General features: G+C 36.4%; 1 protein-coding gene across 1 annotated transcript in view; it reads right to left on the bottom strand.

Annotated features, from left to right (window-relative positions):
• PPP2R5A (protein phosphatase 2 regulatory subunit B'alpha) overlaps positions 1 to 23,458 on the bottom strand; it is a 92,908-nt gene that overhangs the window by 27,599 nt on the left and 41,851 nt on the right. The window contains exons 2-3 of the mRNA XM_081254857.1: positions 18,004 to 18,200; positions 15,233 to 15,334 (exon numbers count right to left, since the gene is read on the bottom strand). Of these exons, the coding sequence (XP_081110983.1) occupies positions 15,233 to 15,334; positions 18,004 to 18,200 (299 nt within the window). The remainder of the gene's footprint in view (positions 1 to 15,232; positions 15,335 to 18,003; positions 18,201 to 23,458) is intronic.

Here is a 23,458-nt window from a genome sequence, read left to right as displayed (position 1 = left end):
ACTGACAAATCCTATCAATCAGTTCACTTCGCATTTAACAGACCATCTGACTGCCAAATTTAAAAACTGTATACCAAATTTTAGTTACTAGAAAGATTTTTAACTATAAACATATATATCCAGAGCAGAGCCTTTTAATCAGAAGACCATGGCTATGTAATATTTCTTGGGTATCTATGAATTTGTCTTGAGAGAAAACTCATTTTTAAAAAATCATATTTTGAAAGTAACTCACCATCTCCTAAAATGTTAAGAACCACTAGTTCCAGTGAATTTAAGTGAAACTTCAAATCATACCAGTGAAAAACAGAAAGCACACTGTATATATGGCTGCATATTTACTGTTAATTCCCAAGGGCATATAAAAATATCTTAATGGAAAAATTGTTTTTAAAAATTCAAAGACTGAGGGTTTTTTTTCAGGTTATCCAACTACATGTGATTAGAAATATATATAACTTACTGGCTAATGAGAATTTCATGCTTTTAAAACCTTTGCATCATTAAACCTAGTATCACTAATTTTATACCAACTATGACATGAAATTTCAGATGAACCCTGTGCAGTGCTACTAAAACATAGTTTACCACTTCAGATTTTCTATTCTATAAGCTCTAATGTGCTGATAAATCTCACAAGTTTTTATCAGTTTACATTAATCCTAGGATTCCTCTTTCAGTTTATTTGGATGTATAGGTGCTAGACAGAGTGAATAAATAATGAGGCAGACTATTGCTTTAAAGTGTCCCAAATAGTTTAGAATGTAAATTTCTTTCTCATCTTTTATAATAAAAATAGAATGAAATGGCACTAATAAATATAAGTCCTTGTAAAATAAAAACTAAACAATACAATCTGGAGGAATTCCCTGGTGGTCCAGTGGTTAGGTCTCCACACTTTCACTTCTGAGGACCTGGGTTCAATCCCTGGTTGGGGAACTAAGATCCCGTGAGCCATGTAGTGCGGCCAAAAACAAACAAACAATATAATCTGAAGCAACACCGAACACCCATATATAAAAGCAAGGTTCCTCTCTATCTCCCAGGAACTATGTAGAAAATAGCTGATGTTATCCATCCTACTGTCATTAACAAATCTATCACTTTTCATTTTATTCAGGATAGACTCTTGCCTCCAATGGTTCAAGCCTGTGGCAGGCATTGTTGCTTAGCTAATCTAACACCCATTCCCTTTCCCCTGCATGTCTCTACTACTGAAGCTGGAAAAACTAAATATTGATTCTTTCAGTCTGCCTTTCAACCAGAGTAATGGAAAAATGAAAGTGAGTATGGAAAAAAGAAAAATTAAAGACAATCCAACAAAATGAAGAAAGAGATAAGAAAAACAAAAAGATTTCAAGAGAAAGTGATATATATAGACAGAAGCAAAGAGCCAACATATGAATAGCAGGTATTCCCAAAGAAGAAAACAATGTGGTGGAACAAAAGAAATACTAAAAAGTATTATTGAAGAAAACTTTTCAGAAATAAAAGTGGGTTTTTTTTTTTTTTTTTTACAGCAAAAGAACACTATTCAACTGGGAAAACTGATGTAGAAAAATCAACACTTATGTATAGACCAAGAAAAGCAATTGGCGGGACTTCCCTGGTAGCACAGTGGTTAAGAATCCACTGCCAATGCAGGGGACACGGGTTCGAGCCCTGGTCCAGGAAGATCCCATATGCCGAGGAGCAACTAAGCCCGTGCGCCACGACTACTGAGCCTACGCTCTAGAGCCCCTGAGTCACAACTACTGAAGCTGGCACGCCTAGAGCCTGTGCTCCGCAACAAGAGAAGCCACTGCAATGAGAAGCCCATGCACCGCAGTGAAGAGTAGCCTCTGCTCGACGCAACTAGAGAAGGCCTGTGCGCAGCAACAAAGACCCAATGCAACCAAAAAACAACAACAAAAACAAAAAACCAATTGGCCATTAAAGGAAAAATATCCTTTGGGCATCCAGGCAGAAAGAGCAAGAATATAAGAGGAAAAAAATCAGACTGAAATAAGAAGACAATGGAATAACATATTTAAGGTACTTAAGGAAATTAAGGAAAGACGCTGAACCAAGGACTTTATATCAATTCAAATTGACCTTTAAACATAAAAAAAATAAATAAATGCTAGAGACAAACTGAGATGAAACATGCAACAACTCAGGAAGTAGTGTTCCCATGAGCCCTTCTACTAAAGAATGAGCTTCAAATTACCAAGAAATGGTCAGAGAAACTTTTCATAAGGATTGATAGTAAATATTAAATATATTACCTGTATAACTAATGACAAGTGTTGGGCATAAAGGTGACAGAATAGTACAAAATCAGTTATATATTCTAACTATGTACAACTATCAGAAATTGGGAGTTGGAGGAGGGGAAGGAGAAGAGTATGGGAAGTAGAAGAAGCTCTGAATTGACATGTAAGTATTTACTGTGAAAGTAAAAGGCTATTATTACTTTACATGAGATGCTAGAGAGGAAGGAAGTGGGGGAAGAAAAGACTACTTACTACCTTCAATATTGTTCATTCTGAGAATCAATAAACTAACTACAAAAGAGGGAACCAAGGGTATCATTTAAAGGTATCAGCATAAAGGTAACCATAACAAAAAATATATACCTCTTCCTAAATATCAAAAGTATATATTTTAAAAAATGGGAAGGCAAAGAAAACAGTACAGTTTTAAAAAATTGTGCTAGATTCCACTCAGATGTTATCCCATTCAGTTCTTACAAGGCCCTGTTTTAGGCCAGTTTCATAAAGGAGGATGCAGAGAAATTTAACAGCTTAACTAAGGCCATTTCTGTAGAAAAGTTATCAAAACTGGGATTTGAGTAGAGGTCTGTCACCAGAATCATTTCCATTTCACCATACTTTGTAATGATACTAATTCTCTTTATTTCTTGTTAGAATGTGTGTATATAAACTTTTGTTCCCTTTAACTAAGGCACATCTGTACCTGTATAATCATACCTTTAAAAGGTAATTTATGAGGGCTAAAAAAGAAAAAGTGATAGCTAGTGGGAGATTGGTGCTTAATTATTGGTGCTTAATGAAGCTTAAAAGGTATTAATTAAACTTCATAAGAATTTGTATATACTTGTTTTAGAGCCACACATGATATCTAGGGAAGGCAGTAAAGCTTTTAATAATGGAGAGCAAGGACTCTGGAGTAACACTTTTGTTGTAAATCTTATTCTACCACTTTTTGTATAATCTTGGGCAGGATTCTTAATCTATTTTAGCTTCATCTAAGCTTATCTATAAAAATATGAACAATACCTACTTTATAGTTTTACTATGGAGATTAAATAAGATGATGTATATGTAATATAATTAGGTAAAAATGATCAGCAGTCTCATAAATAATGCTGTTGGTCATATGTAGGTAAATACATTCAGTTCCCTAGAACAACACTTCACTGTGCTTGCCTGCAGATTTTAGGTCACTAATACTATCGTAAAAATACAAAAGTCATCCTGTCAGAATAGCTATTATAAAAAGACCACAAATAACAAATGTTGGTTAGGATATGGAGAAAAGAGAAGACTTGTGCACTATTAGTGGGAATGTAAATTGGTGCAGGCACTGTGGAAAATATTAGGGAGGTTCCTCAAAAAACTAAAAATAGAACTTCCATAGGACCCAGCAATTCCACTCCTGGGTATATATCCAAAGAAAACAAAAACACTAACTTGAAAAGATACATGCACACCAATGTTCATAGAAGCATTATTTACAATAGGTAAGGACTTCCCTGATGGTCCAGTGGTTAAGACTCTGCACTTCCACGGCAGGGGGCATGGGTTTGATCTCTGGTCAGGGAAGTTCTGCATGCCACATGGTGTGGCCAAAAAGAAAAACAAAAACAATAGGCAAGATATGGAAGCAACCTAAGTGTCCATCAACAGATGAATAGATAAAAAAGATATATATACACAATGGAATACTACTCAGCCATAAAAAAGAATGAAAATTTTGCCATTTGCAACAACATGGATGGACTTGGAGGGTATTATGCTAAGTGAAATAAGTCAGACAGAGAAAGACAAATATCATATGATATCACATGTGGAATCTAAAAAATAAAACCGACTAGTGAATATAACAAAAAAGAAGCAAACTCACAGATATAGAGAACAAACTGGTGGTTACCATCAGGGAGAAGAAAGCAGGGAGAGGCAAGATTGGCATAGGGGATTAAGAGGTACAAACTACTATGTGTAAAATAAATAAGCTCTAAGGATACAGCACAGGAAATACAGCCAACATTTTACAGTAACTAAAGTGGAGTATAATTTATAAAGATTTTGAATTACTATATTGTACACCTGAAACTAATATTGTAATCAACTACAGCTCAATAAAAAAATATTAAAGTCATTATAGTTAAAGCATTAGGCAAGAGTTACTTTCACTTTCTCCCTCAGAGCTTTGCTTATTTTGAAAATAAGAAAATATCTGTAAACTGAAGGTGTCATATGAGTCTTCTCAGAGTATTTTAATTAGACATTCTGGGGAACAAAAATAAAACCTAATGTATATAGTAAAAAAACCAATCATCATAAAGACTAGCTATATAACAGCATGTGCAAAAGAAACTCTAAACACATGTAAGTATATTTTATAGCTATAATGGAATTTTTGTAACAGTTTTCATAATACACATAAGAGGTGTAAGATGTTCTACTCTGAATCTTATCTAAAGAGTTCTAGTTACTGAAGTATCAAATGTGGTAGTGCCAATGTGATTCAACTGAGTGAACCTTAGATGATATTACATTAAGGTCACATATTTGAGGGGAATGTTTGAAGCAGTTAGAGCTAGATAGAATTAGTTTGGGAAGGTTTAATGGAAGAATTGGTCCTACTTATATAATATATTCCCCCACCCCCCGCCACTTTCCCCTCTTGATGTCCATACATCTGTTCTCTACACCTATCTCAATTTCAGCCCTGCAAACCTCTTCATCTTTACCACTTTTCTAGGTTCTGAATATATGTGTTAATATACGATATTTGTTTTCCTCTTTCTGACATAACTTCACTCTGTATGACAGTCTCTAGATTCATCCATGTCTCTATAAATGACCCAATTTCATTCCTTTTTATGGCTGAGTAATATTCCATTGTATATACGTACCACATCTTCTTTATCCATTCGTCTGTCGATGGGCATTTAGGTTGCTTCCATGACCTGGCAATTGTAAATAGTGCTGCAATGAACACTGGGGTGCATGTGTCTTTTTTTTTTTTTTTTATGGTACGCGGGCCTCTCACTGTTGTGGCTTCTCCCGTTGCAGAGCACAGGCTCCGGACGTGCAGGCTCAGCAGTCATGGCTCACGGGCCCAGCCGCTCTGCGGCATGTGGGATCCTCCTGGACTGGGGCACGAACCCGCGTCCCCTGAATCGGCAGGCGGACTCTCAACCACTGCGCCACCAGGGAAGCCCCATGTGTCTTTAAATTCTGGTTTTCTCTGGGTATATGCCCAGTAGTGGGATTGCTGGGTCATATGGTAATTCTATTTTTAGTTTTTTAAGGAACCTCCATACTGTTCTCCATAGGGGCTGTATCAATTTACATTCCCACCAATAGTGCAAAAGGGGAATTCCCTTTTCTCCACACCCTCTCCAGCATTTGTTGTTTGTAGATTTTCTGATGAAGCCCAATCTAATTGGTGTGAGGTGATACTTCACTGTAGTTTTGATTTGCATTTCTCTAATAATTAGTGATGTTGAGCAGCTTTCATGTGCTCCTTGCCCATCTGTATGTCTTCTTTGGAGAAATGTCTATTTAGGTCTTCTGCCCTTTTTTGGATTGGGTTGGTTGTGTTTTTTTTTGTTTCTGTTTTTTGGTTTTTTTGCGGTACGCGGGCCTCTTATTGTTGTGGCCTCTCCCGTTGTGGAGCACAGGCTCCGGACGTGCAGGCCCAGTGACCATGGCTCACAGGCCCAGCCGCTCCGCGGCATGTGGGATCTTCCCGGACCGGGGCACGAACCCGTATCCCCTGCATCGGCAGGCAGACTCTCAACCACTGCGCTACCAGGGAAGCCCGGTTGTTTTTTTAATATTGAGCTGCATGAGCTGTTTTTGTATTTTGGAGATTAATCCTTTGTCTGTTGATTTCTTTGCAAATATTTTCTCCCATTCTGAGGGTTGTTTTTCGTTGTTTTTTTTTTAATTAATTAATTAATTTATGGCTGTGTTGGGTCTTCATTTCGGTGCAAGGGCTATCTCTAGTTGCGGCAAGCGGGGGCCAGTCTTCATCATGGTGTGCAGGCCTCTCACTATTGCGGCCTCTCTTGTTGCAGGGCACAGGCTCCAGACGCATAGGCTCAGTAATTGTGGCTCACGGGCCCAGTTGCTCCGTGGCATGTGGGATCTTCCCAGACCAGGGCCCGAACCCGTGTCCCCTGCATTGGCAGGCAGATTCTCAACCACTGTGCCACCAGGGAAGCCCCATCTTTTCGTTTTGTTTGTAGTTTCCTTTGCTTTGCAAAAGCTTTTAAGTTACATTAGGTCCCATTTGTTTATTTTTGTTTTTATTTCCATTGCTCTAGGAGGTGGATCAAAACAGATCTTGCTGTGATTTATGTCAAAGAGTGTTCTTCTTATGTTTTCCTCTAAGAGTTTTAAAGTGTCCGGTCTTACATTTAGGTCTGTAATCCATTTTCAGTTTTTTTGTGTGTATGGTGTTAGGGAGTGTTCTAATTTCATTCTTTTACATGTAGCTGTCCAGTTTTCCCAGCAACACTTAATGAAGAGACTGTCGTTTCTCCCCTGTATATCCTTGCCAACTTTGTCATAGATTAGTTGACCATAGGCGTGTGGGTTTATCTTTGGGCTTTCTATCCTGTTCCATTGATCTACATTTCCGTTTTTGTGCCAGTATCATATTGTCTTGATAACTGTAGCTTTGTAGTATAGTCTGAAGTCAGGAAGTCTGATTCCTCTAGCTCCGCTTTTTTTCCCTCAAGACTGCTTTAGCTATTCGGAGTCTTTTGTGTCTCCATACAAATTTTAAGATTTTTTGTTCTAGTTCTGTAAAAAATGCCATTGGTAATTTGATAAAGATCACACTGAATCTGTAGATTGCTTTGGGTAGTATAGTCATTTTCACAATATTGATTCTTTCAGTCCAAGAACATGGTATATCTCTCCATCTGTTTGTGTCATCTTTAATTTCTGTCATCAGTGTCTTATAATTTTCTGCATACAGGTCTTTTGTCTCCTTAGGTAGGTTTATTCCTAGCTATTTTATTCTTTTTGTTGCAATGGTAAATGGGAGTGTTTCCTTGATTTCACTTTCAGATTTTGCATCATTAGTATATAGGAATGCCAGAGATTTCTGTGCATTAATTTTGTATCCTGCAACTTTACCAAATTCACTGATTAGCTCTAGTAGTTTTCTGGTGGCATCTTTAGGATTCTCTATGTATACTATCATGTCATCTGCAAACAGTGACAGTTTTACTTCTTCTTTTCCAATTTGCATTCATTTTATTTCCTTCTCTTCTCTGATTGCCGAGGCTAGGACTTCCAAAACTATGTTGAATAATAGTGATGAGAGTGGCCATCCTTGTCTTGTTCCTGATGTTAGAGGAAATGCTTTAAGTTTTTCACCATTAAGAATGATGTTTACTGTGGGTTTGTCATATATGGCCTTTACTACGTTGAGGTAGGTTCCCTCTATGCCCACTTTCTGGAGAGTTTTTATCATAAATGGGTGTTGAATTCTGTCAAAAATTTTTTCTCCATCTATTCAGATGATCATATGGTTTTTATTCTTCAGTTTGTTCATATGGTTTATCACAATGATTGATTTATGTGTATTTAAGAATCCTTGCATCCCTGGGATAAATCCCACTTGATCATGGTGTATGATCCTTTTAACGTGTTGTTGGATTCTGTTTGCTAGTATTTTGTTGAGAATTTTTGCATCTATATTCATCAGTAATATTGGTCTGTAATTTTCTTTTTTTGTAGTATCTTTGTCTGGTTTTGGTATCAGGGTGATGGTGGCCTCATAGAATGAGCTTGGGAGTGTTTCTTCCTCTGCAATTTTTTGGAAGAGTTTGAGAAGGATGGGTGTTAGCTCTTCTCTAAATGTTTGATAGAATTCACCTGTGAAGCTATCTGGTCCTGGACTTTTGTTTGTTGGAAGATTTCTAATCACAGTTTCAATTTCATTACTTGTGACTGGTCTGTTCATATTTTCTATTTCTTTCTGGTTCAGTCTTGGAAGGTTATACCTTTCTAAGAATTTGTCCACTTCTTCCAGGTTGTCCATTTTATTGGCATAGAGTTGCTTGTAGTAGTCTCTTGGGATGCTTTGTATTTCTGTGGTGTCTGTTGTAACTTCTCCTTTTTCACTTCTAATTTTATTGATTTGAGTCCTCTCCCTCTTTTTCTTGATGAGTCTGGCTAATGGTTTATCAATTTTGTTTATCTTCTCAAAGAACCAGCTTTTAGTTTTATTGATCTTTGCTACTGTTTTCTTTGTTTCTATTTCATTTATTTCTGCTCTGATCTTTATGATTTCCTTCCTTCTACTAACTTTGGGTTTTGTCTGTTCTTCTTTCTCTAGTTCCTTTAGGTGCAAGGTTAGATTGTTTATTTGAGATTTTTCTTATTTCTTGAGGTAGTCTAGTATTGCTATAAACTTCCCTCTTAGAACTGCTTTTGCTGCCTCCCATAGGTTTTGGATCATCGTGTTTTCATTGTCATTTGTCTCTAGGTACTTTTTGATTTCCTCTTTGATTTCTTCAGTGATCTCTTGGTTATTTAGTAACGTATTGTCTGGTCTCCATGTGTTTGTGTTTTTACATTTTTTCTCTGTAATTTATTTCTAATCTCATAGCGTTGTGGTCAGAAAAGATGCTTGATATGATTTCAATTTTCTTAAATTTACTGAAGCCTGATTTCTGACCCAAGATGTGATCTATCCTGGAGAATGTTCCATGTGCACTTGAGAAGAAAGTGTAATCTGCTGTTTTTGGATGGAATGTCCTATAAGTATCAATTTAATCTATCTGGTCTATTGTGTCATTTAAAGCTTGCGTTTCCTTATTAATTTTCATTTTGGATGATCTGTCCATTGGTGTAAGTGAGGTGTTAAAGTCCCCCACTATTATTGTGTTACTGTCGACTTCCTCTTTTATAGCTGTTAGCAGTTGCCTTATGTAATAAAGTGTTCCTATGCTGGGTGCATATATACTTATAATTGTTATATCGTCTTCTTGGATTGATCCCTTGATCATTATGTAGTGTCCTTCCTCGTCTCTTATAACATTCTTTATTTTACAGTCTATTTTATCTGATATGAGTATTGCTACTCCAGCTTTCTTTTGATTTCCATTTGCATGGAATATGTTTTTCCATCCCCTCACTTTCAGTCAGTATGTGTCCCTAGGTCTGAAGTGGGTCTCTTGTAGACAGCATATAGATGGGTCTTATTTTTGTATGCATTCAGCGAGCCTGTGTCTTTTGGTTGGAGCATTTAATCCATTCACGTTTAAGGTAATTATCGATATATATGTTACTACTACCACTTTATTAATTGTTATGGTTTGCTTTTGTAGGTCCTTTTCTTCTCTTGTGTTTCCCACTTAAAGTTAAGTTCTTTCGCATTAGTTGTAGAGCTGGTTTGATGGTGCTGAATTCTCCCAGCTTTTGCTTGTCTGTAAAGCTTTTGATTTCTCCATTGAATCTGAATGAGATCCTTACTGGGTAGAGTAATCTTGGCTGTAGGTTCCCTTTCATCCCTTTAAACCCCTTCCTTTTCATCACTTTAAATATATCATGCCACTGCCTTCTGGCTTGTAGAGTTTCTGCTGAGAAACCAGCTGCTAACCTTATTGGAGTTCCCATGTATGTTATTTGTCATTTTTTCCCTTGCTGCTTTCAATGATATTTCTTTGCCTTTAATTTTTGTCAATTTGATTACTATGTGTCTCAGAATGTTTCTCCTTGGGTTTGTCCTGCCTGGGACTCTCTGTGCTTCCTGGACTTGGGTGGCTATTTCCTTTCCCATGTTAGGGAAGTTTTCGACTATAATCTCTTCAAATATTTTCTCGGGTCCTTTCTCTCTTCTCCTTCTGGGGCCCCTATAATGCGAATGTTGTTGCGTTTAATGTTGTCCCAGAGGTCTCGTAGGCTGTCTTCATTTCTTTTCATTCTTTTTTCTTTAGTGTGTTCCACAGCTGTGAATGCTACCATTCTGTCTTCCACGTCACTTACCCGTTCTTCTGCCTCACTTATTCTGCTATTGATTCCTCCTAGTGTATTTTTTGTTTCACTTACTGTATTGTTCATCTCCATTTGTTTGTTTTTTAATTCTTCTGTTTGTTCTTCAATTCTTTTAGGTCTTTGTTAAACATTTCTTGCATCTTCTCAATCTCTGCCTCCATTCTTTCACTATCATTATTCTGAATTCTTTTTCTGGAAGGTTGCCTATCTCCACTTTAGTTATTTTTCTGGGGTTTTATCTTGTTCCTTCATCTGGTACATAACCCTCTGTCTTTTCATCTTGTGTATCTTTCTGTGAATGTGGTTTTTGTTCCACATGCTGCAGGATTGTAGTTCTTCTTGCTTCTGCTGTCTGCCCTCTCAAGATGAATTCTTAACAAACTTTCTGCCTGAGGTTGAAATTTGAACCTGCCAGAGGTTGAAAAATGAAAATTGAAACTTTTATTTCAATTATTGTATTGTTCATCTCTTTTTGTTTGTTAATTCTTCTAGGTCTTTGTTAAACATTTCTTGCATCTTCTATATCTTTGCCTCCATTCTTTTTCTGAGGTCCTGGATCATCTTCACTATCATTATTCTGAATTCCTTTTCTGGAAGGTTGCCTATCTCCACTTCATTTAGTTGTTTTTCTGGTATTTTATCTTCTTCCTTCATCTGGTACATAGCTCTCTGCCTTTTCATCTTGTCTATCTTTCTGTGAATGTGGTTTTTGTTCCACAGGCTGCAGGATTGTAGTTCTTCTTGCTTCTGCTTTCTGCCCTCTGGTGGATGAGGCTATCTAAGAGGCTTGTGCAAGTTTCCTGAAGGGAGGGACTGGTGGTGGGTAGAGCTGGCTGTTGCTCTGGTGGGCAGAGCTCAGTAAAACTTTAATCCGCTTGTCTGCTGATGGGTGGGGCTGGGTTCCCTCCTTGTTGATTGTTTGGCCTGAGGAGACCCAACACTGGAGCCTACCTGGGCTCTTTGGTGGGGTTAATGGCAGACTCTGGGAGGGCTCACGTCAAGTAGTCTTCTGAGACCTTCTGCAGCCAGTGTCCTTGTCCTCACGGTGAGACACAGCCACCCCCTGCCTCTGCAGGAGACCCTCCAACACTAGCAGGTAGGTCTGGTTCAGTCTCCTATGGGGTCACTCCTCCTTCCCATGGGTCCCAATGCACACACTACTTTGTGTGTGCCCTCCAAGAGTGGAGTCTGTTTCCCCTAGTCTTGTCGAAGTCCTGCAATGAAATCCTGCTAGCCTTCAAAGTCTGATTCTCTAGGAATTCCCCCTCCCGTTGCCAGACCCCCAGGTTGGGAAGCCTGACGTGGGGCTCAGAACTTTCACTCCAGTGGTTGGATTCCTGTGGTATAAGCGTTCTCCAGTTTGTGAGTCACCCACCCAGCAGTTATGGGATTTGATTTTATTGTGATTGTACCCCTCCTACCATCTCATTGTGGCTTCTCCTTTGTCTTTGGATGTGGGGTATCTTTTTTGGTGAGTTCCAGTGTCTTCCTGTTGATGACTGTTCAGAAGTTAGTTTTGATTCCAGTGCTCTTGCAAGAGGGAGTGAGACCACGTCCTTCTACTCCGCCATCTTGAACCAATCTATATAATAAATTTTTATTACCAATTTTCCAATAATTATGAGGAGTGAGTTGTCACACAATGGCATTAGGGCAGGAAGACTATCCCTCCCTCAGTCTCAACTAAAAAGATGTGCTACAGAGATGGACTTTTGCAATGGCAGAGTGAGGACTTCAGTAAATTTGCTGTCTCACAAAAAACAATGAAAAACAGTTTGAGCTGGCAAAAGAAAGGTCAATAGAGATTTTCTAGTTTGAGGTGTAGAAAGAAAGATTGAACACAAAATGAACAGAGCTTCAGAGACCTGTGGGATACCATCAATCATACCAAGATACACATAATGGGAGTCTCAGAAGGAGAGGAGAAAGATGAAGAAAAATAGCTGAAGAAATAGCTAAAAACAACCCAAATTTGATGAAAAGTATTAATTTATACAATGAACTATTAAGTGGAGCTCACTGAAGTCCCACTAGAATAGTTAAAGAGATGCATATCTAGAGACATCATAATCAAACAGACAGAAAGTTAAAGACAAAGAAAATTTTCAAAGCAGCAAGTAATAAATAACTTATCACATACATAAGATCCTAAATATGATTAATAGCTGACTTGTCACAAGAAAGCCATGGACACCAGAGCACCAATGGGTTGACACCTTCAAAGTGTTGAAGGAAAAAGGCAGTTAGCCAAGAATTCTATATCCAGCAAAACTCTCCTTCAAAAATGAAGGGAAAATTAAGAGATTACCAGATCAACAGACAAATAGGAAATACTATTGCGCCTTACAGGAAATATTAAAAGGAATCCTTCAGGCTTAAATGAAAGGACACCATATATATCTTGAATCCACAGAAAGAAATAAAGAGGTAAAGGTAACTACATAGGTAAATATAAAAGACAGTATAAATGTACTTTTATTTATAACTCTTTTGTTCTCCTGCTTTACAAGACAACCACATAAAGCAATAATTACAAAACTGTGTTAATGAGTGTACAAGGTATTAGCATACCTTGGAGATATTGCAGGTTTGGTTCCAGACCACCATAATAAAGCGAATATTGCACTAAAGCAAGTCACATGATTTTTTTTGGTTTCCCAATGCATATAAAAGTTATGTGTACACTACAGTCTCTTACGTATGCAATAGCATTATGTTTAAAAAAACAGTGTACATACCTTAATTAAAAATACTTTATTGCTAAAAAATGCTAACCATCATCTGAGTCTTCAGGAAGTTGTAATCTTTTTGTAATAATAACATCAAAGATCACTGATCACCATAAAAAAATGTAACAATGTAAAAGTCTGAAGTATTCTAAGAATTATCAAAATGTGACACTGAGACATGAAGTAAGCAAATGCTGTTGCAAAATGGTTCTGATAGACTTGTTCAACACAGGATTGCCACAAACCTTCAATTTGTAAAAAATGCAATATCTGCAAAGTGCAATAAAGTGAAGTGCAGTAAGATGCTATTTTATGTCTGCATAAAGATCTAATTTGTATGACAGTAATACCACAAAGGAAGAGGGAGGGAATGGAGGTATACTGGACCAAAATTTTTTATACTATTAAAATTAAGTTAGTATTCAACCAAACTAGATCATTTTAAGATGCTAATTGTAATCCCTAGGGTAACTACTAAGAAAGTAACTCAAAAAAATATAGTTAAAGAAACAAGGGAATTAAAATGGTACAATAGAAAATACCTATTTAGTACAAAAGGTAATAATAGAGGAATAGAGGAACAAAAAAGATATAAGACATAAAACAGCAAAATGGAAGACATAAATCCTACCTTATCAGTAATTACATTAAATGTAAATGAATTAAACACTGCTCAAAAGGCAGAGATTGTCAAAATTGATTTTAAAAAAAACGGGTTCCAACTACATGGTGCTTACAAGAAACACTATTTATTTATTTATTTATTTATTTGCCACACTGTGCAGCTTGCAGGATCTTAGTTCCCTGACCAGGGACTGAACCCTGGCCCTCAGCAGTGAAAGTGGAGAGTCCTAACCACTGGACCACAAGGGAATTCCCAAGAAACACAATTTAGATTCAAAGAAACAAACAGATAAGAAGTAAATGTATGGAAAAGACATATCACGCAAACAGTAACCAAAAGAGAGTGAGACAGCGGCAGTTAGACAGTAAATATCAGAAAAAATGAACTTTAACACAAAAACTGTTATTAAAGTTATAATGATAAGGGACATATCCAAGAGGAAGATAAAACAATTATAAACATATGCAGCTAACAATAGGGCCCCCAAAATTCCTGAGGCAAAAACTGACAGAACTGAAGAGAGAAACAGACAATTCAACAACAATAGTTGGAGACTTCAATATCTCACTTTCAATAATGGATAGAACTAGACAGAACATCAACAAAGAAACAGAAGACTTAAACAACCAACTATATCTAAGAGATTTCAACACAGCACTCCACCCAACAACAACAGTATACATGGTCTTCTCAAGTACACATGAAACATTCTCCATGATAAACCATATGCTAGACCATAAAAAGAAGCCTCAATAAATTTAAAAGGATTGAAAACTTCAAAGTATATTCTACAACCACAATGGAATAAAATTATAAATCAGTAACAGAAAGAAATCTGGGAGTCACAAATATGTAGAAATTAAACACATTCCTAAATAACTAATGGGCCAAATAAATCACAGAGGAAATCAAAAAATATTTTGAAATGAATGAAAACGAAAACACAACATATCAAAACCTATAGGAAACAGAGGTTAAACAAAAACTTGTACATGAATGTGTAACATTCTTAACAGCTCTAATCACAACACCCAAAAGGTAGAAACCATCCAAACGTCCATCTACTGATTAATGGATAAACAAAATGTGCTATGTCCATACAATGGAATATTATTCAGCCATTAAAAGGAATGACATATTGATACATTACAATACTGATAAACCCTGAAAATATTATGGTAAGTGAAAGAACCCAAACACAAAAGGCCACATATTATATGACTCCATTTATATTAAATATCCAGGACAAGCAAATCCAACAGAATGTGGATGAAAAGCTGCCAGGGGCTGTGGGGGTGGGAGAATGGGAAGTGACTGTTAATGACAAAGGGGTTTTCCATTTGGGGTGATGAAAAGGTTATGGAACTAGATAGTAGTGATGGTTGCATAGCATTAAAAATGCACTTAATGCTATGGAATACACTTTAAAATGGTTTAAATGGTAAATGTTAAGTGTATTTTACCACAATAAAAAAAGTGAAAAGCAATATTTTAAGAAAAGAAAATGTTAAGAAAACATATTAAAAGTCCAGTACTTTAAATAGACACTCAGGTCTAAAACAGAGTTCTGTGATTTCAGCAGAATATAATAAATGTAAAAATTGTCAATACAAAGTTATGTTCCATACTTGTATGTGAGGCCAAGAGGCCTCAAGTGTGGGCTCATCCTCTTCTGGATCAAAATCTGGATTATCACTTGGAGGAAGAGTTCGGAAGATGTTAGCACTGATCTGTAAAGAAAAATAAATTTAGAATCATGTTCTAAATAAACATAAACATATGTTTTTGTTGCTTAATTGAATTTAAAAATGCAAAATGAAATATTTTTAAGATAACTTTATTTAAGAAAAAGGTTAAGTTGTGGCTGTAAGCTTAGTTCAAAACCTATAAATCTCTTCAAGATATGAAGGCAGCCATTTGTTTCTCTCTTTTCTCTGTCCCATAATTCTGACTTCTATAGACATCAAACTTTGTACAGATTACCTCTAGACTCCTCTTCCTTAAATCACAAGTTTTTCTTTCCAAGTTTTGCTTTAAAAAAAAAAAAAGAGGATGTGAGGGAACTGGGTGGGGGGGCGGAGCATAAAGTTCCTAACTCTCCCTATCCCCAACTTGATTCTTTTTATCTTTCCACAACTCCCCCCATATTCTAACCCAGCCATTTACATACCTTATAACCCAAGAGTTTGGTAAAATATCTCTTACACATACACACCACACTAAAGAAGAGGAGGATGGGGGTAGAATACTTTCACTGTCATTACAGACGTAGTTATTCACTGCCATTACAGACATAGTTATAATACCCCATGATGACTTAATTTACTGTATTTCATTAACTCTGAGCATTTTTTTAAAAAAATATTAATCTCTCTGGAATAAGGGTATGCTTTGAGACTCTTCATTTCAGAGTCTTCATTTTAGGTTATAACTTCATCTTTCACATTGTCTGTCTTAGTACCAAAGTAAACTGCATATCCTTTTTCTCTAGCAAAGGATGGATTGTGAGCCCAACTCAAAATTCGCTGAAGAATGATGAACAGACTGACAGACCAAATGGTTTAGTAAACATGTAAGGCCCTAATTTTGAGGGGTTGGACATTTAAGATAAATTATTTGGGGAACAGAGGATGAGACAAGCGTTGTTTGGTGGTGCAGGCAAATTCCCAACCATTCTTATGAAGTAGCATCTATGGTAATCCAAATAACTGCTAACAGTCAATTACTATAACCATAAGACTTAGAAAGTTATAATCCAGAATTTGATTTGCTAGAACTCAAAGCCAGTATATGAAGGCAGAGCCAATAAATAGTTTGATAAGTATCAATTCCACAGAGTGGCAGAAAGTCATAGAGAGAACAATATATCCCATAGGAGGGCATAATTTGCCTTTGAAATCATACTTATTATTGTTGGTAGTAAAAGAAAAAGTTAAACCTTGTAGCCACCAATAAAATTAACTGTATACAGCAAATACACAGAAGAGCTTTAAAGAACTAAGTGGGTGAGTTGGCTTCTTATCTAGAAATTAAGTACCTAGAAGTTAAAAAAAAAAAAAAAGGACAAAACACACACATCTTTTTACTTGGGAAAAGAAATTAAATCTCAGAATTTATTAGTAAATAGAAAATTACAAAATAACTTGACTCAAATATTTGAGTACTTTCAATATCTGAGGCAACAACTTTAGAGATAAAAATATCTTCCCTAGGATTTTCAAAATTCCTGAATACAAACCATTTGAAATCAATAAAGTGGAAATACTGCATTTTGTCCCTGAACATTTTTTAATGACAAACACAAAACAAAGAACAAAATACAAAGTCTATCAATAATCAATACTTATATTCTCAAACTGTCTCTTTTAATTATCTGTGGAATTGAGGAAGCTAATTTCATTTTGATTAATGTTCTCTCTAGAGATAATCTTTAAAAAAATCCTAAGGCTTTTATTTTCTTTTTTAAAAAGAAAAAAACTAACCAAAATGTCCTAAGTCCTTTTAATTGGTCTTCTAGTACAATATGATGAAAGAAAACTCAACTAGTATATTAGGGTCAAATTTAACTTTCTTACACATTTTGCTCTTCCCCCAGAACATATATGAGGCACAGGGAAAGAAATTAAGGCAACTAACTTGTATAGTTTATAGCTTAGATTATACTTGCTATAACCTTCTATAAGCAACATTTAAGCTTAAATTGTGTACTCAGTGACTCTAATTATTCCAAATGAATTTTTTGTATTTTGTTATGCACCAAAATACAAAAACCACAAGTCCGAAACAAATTTCTACAGTTTGATGGAGAATATGGTTAAATAATTAATAAACAGTATCCTAAACAACCTTACTTCAATACTTTTCACATCAGATATTTCAAACTTTTGTTTATATCATTTAACTTCTTAAAGGTCCCAGGTTTTGATTAAAATTCAGTGTTATAGAATCTACATATATGATATCAAAATGTCCTAAATAAGATTTATTTTAGACCTGACTCTCTTATCCACTGCTGAGATGCTGAGAGCCCCATAGTCTTTCATTGGTCTTTTCTTCCCCCTTTAGATGTTCTTTCTCCGCAACTATTCAGCTGCACATTAATTATCTATCAATCTGTATGATCTTGAGCTTATATCTTTCTCCTAAGCTCTAGATCTGCACTATCCAATGTGGTAGCCACCAGCCATTGTGGCTACTGAATCCCCAAACTATTATAAAGCAATGACACCATCATTGAAATGGATGGATAATCTTTCAAATGGACTATTTTAAAAAAACATTCTTTTGAGCACATTAATTATTGTATATTTATTAAAAATCAGTCTCATTAAATCATAATTACACCTCAGATCTTACTTGAATTTATATAAATCTGAGGAACTTAAGTCTAGAAGCTTACCATTTTTACTATATCAGAATACGCTGATTCAACAATTACACCACGATTAGTTGAAACATACTCAACCAGTTCATTCAGTGTTGCTCTTTTAACTTCTTTGCTCTTCAAGTCTGAAACAGAGTCCATGAAATCAAACAGTATGCAACACTGCTGCAGCTTCTGACAGAAAAGCTCTTGTTGTTCATTTGAAGTGGCATCTGTAAATAAAAATAAAGAGAAACTTAGAAATGACCTACTCAGAAGTTACCTTCATATGTTTACCAATTTTGTAGAAGCTATTCACATACATAAAGTAAAATTTCTCTCAAAAATCTAGTGAGAAATTTACCCATCTAATCCCATTATTCACACCAGACATGAATTTCTATCTTCCTCCTCTCTCACTACCCACAATGAATCATTAAATGTTATTGATTCCGTTTCTTTAACTTATCTGGAATCTATCCTTTTCTTGTCATTCCCTCTGCCACCGTAACGGCCCTCACATTCATCATTTAGACTACAGCAATGACATCCTAACTGCTTCTCTTGCCTGGGGCCATAACCTGCGATTCCTGATTTATCCTCTCAACTACTTCAAAAGCTAAAATCTTGCTAAAATGAGAATCATTCTGATCATACTCAATACTTTTCAATGATCCTCCAAAAATTACAGAATGACGTTCAAACTCCTTAGGATTGTATACAAAATGAAGCTGCCTACGGCCAAGTCAGCTCTCAACACTATCTAGCATGCACCTTCACTTTGGTTAAATCACGCTCTCTGCAATTTCCTGAAGATTTTACACTATTTCCTCTGCCTGGAATGCCCTTTTCCCACATTTCCACCCTGAGAATTCTCCCCATTTATTAAGTTTCAGCATAAGCATATTCCATTCTCAGAAGCTTTCTCTATGGCACTGAAGCTAAAATGGTTGGTTAATCCACATTTACCCAAATGTATCTTAGGTGCTATCTCTACTGTAGTATTTACTGTGCTATATGGCAGTTATATTTTACATGTATTATACTCTTAGGTTACGAGGCCCCCAAAGACAGGAAACAAGTGTTCTCCCTTTCTTTCTCTCTCTCTCCCCCTCCCTCCGCCCTCTCATTATCTAGCACAGTACCTGCCACACAACATGCATTCAGTAAATGTTTATTGTTTTATCTTCTACTGAGTATAAAAATATGGGCACATTATAATCATTTGATTCTAACAAATGTATTAAATCTTTTTGTTTGCAACATTCAAAAAGTAATGAAATTTCACTTCTGAATTTCAAATCTATAAACAAGGACCTTCAGTTATTCAGCTCAATTATTTGTTTATTGAACTACTGAGATTAAATTTTTAAAAATCATGTATTCCAATACTGATATTGAGCTCATAGTATACAACAGTATTCCTGCATTCAAAACCAATGCCTGCTTTATATAAAGATAGAGGTAGAAATCTTCACAAAGATGCTAACCTAACCAAGGATGCCCATGCTTTTTAATTCCTCTGGGGTAGGAAACCAAGTGAAATAACTTTGCAGCTATATTCAAGTGCTGTCCTTAAAAAGCTGAGCTAGATAAGGTACTGCTAAAATATAGGAGGTCAGATACCCTAAGCCCACTCACACAAAAAAGACAAATACAGCATATCTTTTTGATTAGTCAATTTTGGTCAATAACTTAAAACATAATATTTACAAAAAAACCAAACATATATGTATTATAAAGAACAACAAAATTCACATGACTTTTGAAGTAAAAATATAAAGATTCTAAAAAAATTTTGAATTTGCTGCAACCCATTTATGGCTATGCCAGCAGCAACTTCTTCTGTGGTAGTGCCACACTTACAAAGAATTTGCATAACATTCTATGTTCCAAAATCAATAATGGCTCTCTGTTACATGAAAGCCAAGGTCTACAATCCTAAGATAGGCATCAGAGTTCATGTAATATTGACAGAGTACATGACATTTTTGATGATCACTTCCATAAAGTTTTTGATTCAAGAACACCTTTATTCGAACTGTTCTTTTGTGGGAACATTTTTATGTATCCTTTTAAAAAAAGACCATTAAATTTGCAACTACTTTCAATACCAAGTAATTTGTTAAACAGTTATCTTTACCCAGAAGTTTATTAAACCTCATTCTATTGCAGGTGAGAGTGAAGCACCATCCGGCATACATACTGCATATAATCTTACCAGTCATAATTCACTATATTAGTTCATCCCAAAACGACCATTAGTTATTCTAAGGAGAATCTGCTCATTCCCTGAGAAGTTAGCTGTATCTTAAACGGCCTTTTTCTTAAATTCTCTTGGTGTTTTCTCCCTTAAAGTTAAAAAGGTATCCACTTGGGCTTCCCTGGTGGCGCAGTGGTTGAGAGTCCGCCTGCCGATGCAGTGGACACGGGTTCGTGCCCCGGTCCGGGAAGATCCCACATGCCGCGGAGCGGCTGGGCCCGTGAGCCATGGCCGCTGAGCCTGCGCGTCCGGAGCCTGTGCTCCGCAACAGGAGAGGCCACAACAGTGAGAGGCCCGTGTACCACAAAAAAAAAAAAAAAAGGTATCCACTTAAGATTGGCATTTAGTTTATTTCAATTACTAAATAGACGTCTGCTTAATACAAATACTTGGCTTGAAAAACTAGAAGATGGACACCTGTCCTTTTTGTAAGCTTCCTAATCAGGCTAAACTTATTAGATTGGGTATGTATTATTCATTAGAGAAGTGGGTGATAATTTGGGCTGTAAGAATTTGGCCATGTGACCGGATTATGCATTTGCAGGAGCGAGGTGCTGGAGCCTGCGTGGTTCCTTCTCTTCCTGCCGTTGGAGAGGTGGAGCCCCTCCTGAAGTGACAGGCCTTCCCCAGCACTCCTCCCTCCCCCGTTTTTATGGATCTGCACCAGACTCTTAACCTTTGGGGGACGGAGATGTGACTGTTTAAACTGACAAGGGCAAGGAGTCGTTCTACACCTTTGAACACTGAAAGGATGAAAAACATTAGCAAACTGGTTTCTTCAGTGAACCCTCAAGAACTTTTGGGACCAGTTTCCTATGGGGGACTCAGTTTCAGAGAACTGAGACAGAAACTCTTCTGTCATTATATTCTTCTTTCCATTTTTTGGATTTATTAAATATTTTCTGTGGTGAAAAAAAAAAGAAAAAAAAACTCAACTCACACTGTACAAGAAATCCCCATAGTTCTCTCCATTACTCAGTAATATCTCTATCTATTTATAAATATATCTACATCCTTATTGTATAGCTTTATACTGTCTATTATAACACATATCTATATAAGTGAAATTACATTATAATGATGGTTTGGGGAAATAGGTGCCATACCTTTAGAAGGTAACTCAGTTTAAGAGAGTTTTAAAATATTTTTAAGCTTTTTTCCTTATGCTAAAAAAATACAAATTCATACAATATCCCAGTTCAATCAGAGATCACCTTAGATAGCCAGCGCTATTCTCTCCTTCCACCTCCAAACCACCTTCTCTATGTGAAATCACTCCTCTCTCTGTTCTCCAAAGGCCGTATCTTTGTTCAGACTCTTCCCTACCTGAAATACCTTACCAGATTCCTCCCCTATGCTTCCGAATCCTACTCATCCTTTAAGAATAAACTGAAATCTCACATTCTCCACCAAATTTCCCTTAGGTAGATCAGGATAAACTGGTCCCTCCCTTCTCTGGACATCTATAATACAATCTCAATCATACACTTGAGCATGCATTAACTTTGGGCCTGTACTTAATGAATATTTCTTTTAGCACTCATCAAAAGAATTCAGGTTCCTCAAGGGCAAGGATCATTCACTGAGCAGGCTTTCCTTTTTATCTCTTTTACTTCTAGCATAGGGTATATAAGGAGCCAACAAATGTGTATTTGATGGTAGAAAAAACTCTGAATTTGAAGAATAAGATTATGCACTGAGGGCTTCCCTGGTGGCGCAGTGGTTGAGCGTCCGCCTGCCGATGCAGGGGACACGGGTTCGTGCCCCGGTCTGGGAAGATCCCACATGCCACGGAGTGGCTGGGCCCGTGAGCCATGGCTGCTGAGCCTGCGCGTCCGGAGCCTGTGCTCTGCAACAGGAGAGGCCACAGCAGTGAGAGGCCCGTGTACCACAAAAAAAAAAAAAAAAGATTATGCACTGAATTAAAATAGGCTATAGAACAAGGAAAAGAGGCTGCATATCAAAGCTGGCATAAATAGTGAATTATTACAACATATCTATGCTTAAGAATTTATAACAATGACCATTTTTATCAATACCCTACCTTGATGGTTGATTTAAATGGATTAAATGAGATAATGATCATGAAGGTGAGTGCATATATGTCAAAGTAGATACAAATGGAAGGCATTTTTCTCTTACACGACAGGCTAGTAGCCTACAGCTAACATGTTAAAAGACACAAAATGATTTTCAAGACTGACAAACAGTAGATTCAGGAACATGTTATATATAAAAAGGAAGTTTCTTTTTCTTTTTTTTTTCTTTCTTTTTTTTAGGAAGTTTCTCTTTCTGGGCACCTAACTCTTGAGTCTCCTTGGGAAGAAATTAATGTTTTTCATAGCTACTCCATTCAGTAATCCGCTACTTAGCCTAAAGATTTCTTTGAAGTTGCTTTCTCCTCCAGAATTATATCCCAGCATTACCTAATATTTGGATGGAACAGGTCACATCTGAATTTTCCCAAACATTAGATATATTTAGAAAGCAGTTAACATTTCAACTTCTTTGGCTCTGAGTTGAAATAGAAATGTCCAAACCTCAATTATTTTTAGGTATTAGGGAATAGAAAAATCTTTTCCTACCTAACCCCTCCTGTAGGTAATCCATGTTCTATTGAACAGTCTACTGTGCTACATAATAAAACATAATGCTGCTAACATTAGCGCTTCCTTCATGCCAAATACAACTCTGTTTCCTATGTCTATTTATTTAACTTTCAAAGCAGTCCTTTAAGGTTAGTTTTGAAAGTTAGAGATGATTTCCTGCCTTCAAGAGCTTAGAAGCAGGTTGGGAAGGCAAGATACAAAACATTAAAAAATAATGCTATCAGGCGATAAACAAATGTAAAAGGTATGGTTGTTTACCATATATATATGTATACACACACACACACACACACACACACACATATACACACAATCTATTCTCTATATAACCTGGAGTCAAAAAGAATTTGAGAGCACTTACAAGATTAAATATAAGGAGAACAATTAAAAATAAAATCAGGATTAATTAAAAGCAGGAAAGCTACAGATATTACAAGATATTTGACTGCTATATTTAATCACTTTGTGTTGAGCTGCTTGGCAACTAAGGTAAAACAGCGGTGGAAGAGGTGATCAGATTGTAAAAGGTTAAGTGAAAGAAGAGAATGCTCCTGTCGTCTACTGTTGGCTGGCCTGCTTCTAGGTTCAAGACAAGCAACCTTTTCATATAGATCGAAAA

This window comes from Mesoplodon bidens (genome assembly GCF_964165515.1).
Source record: "Mesoplodon bidens genome assembly, chromosome: 2".
NCBI lineage: Eukaryota > Metazoa > Chordata > Mammalia > Artiodactyla > Ziphiidae > Mesoplodon > Mesoplodon bidens.
This window is presented reverse-complemented; position numbering and strand designations above follow the sequence as displayed.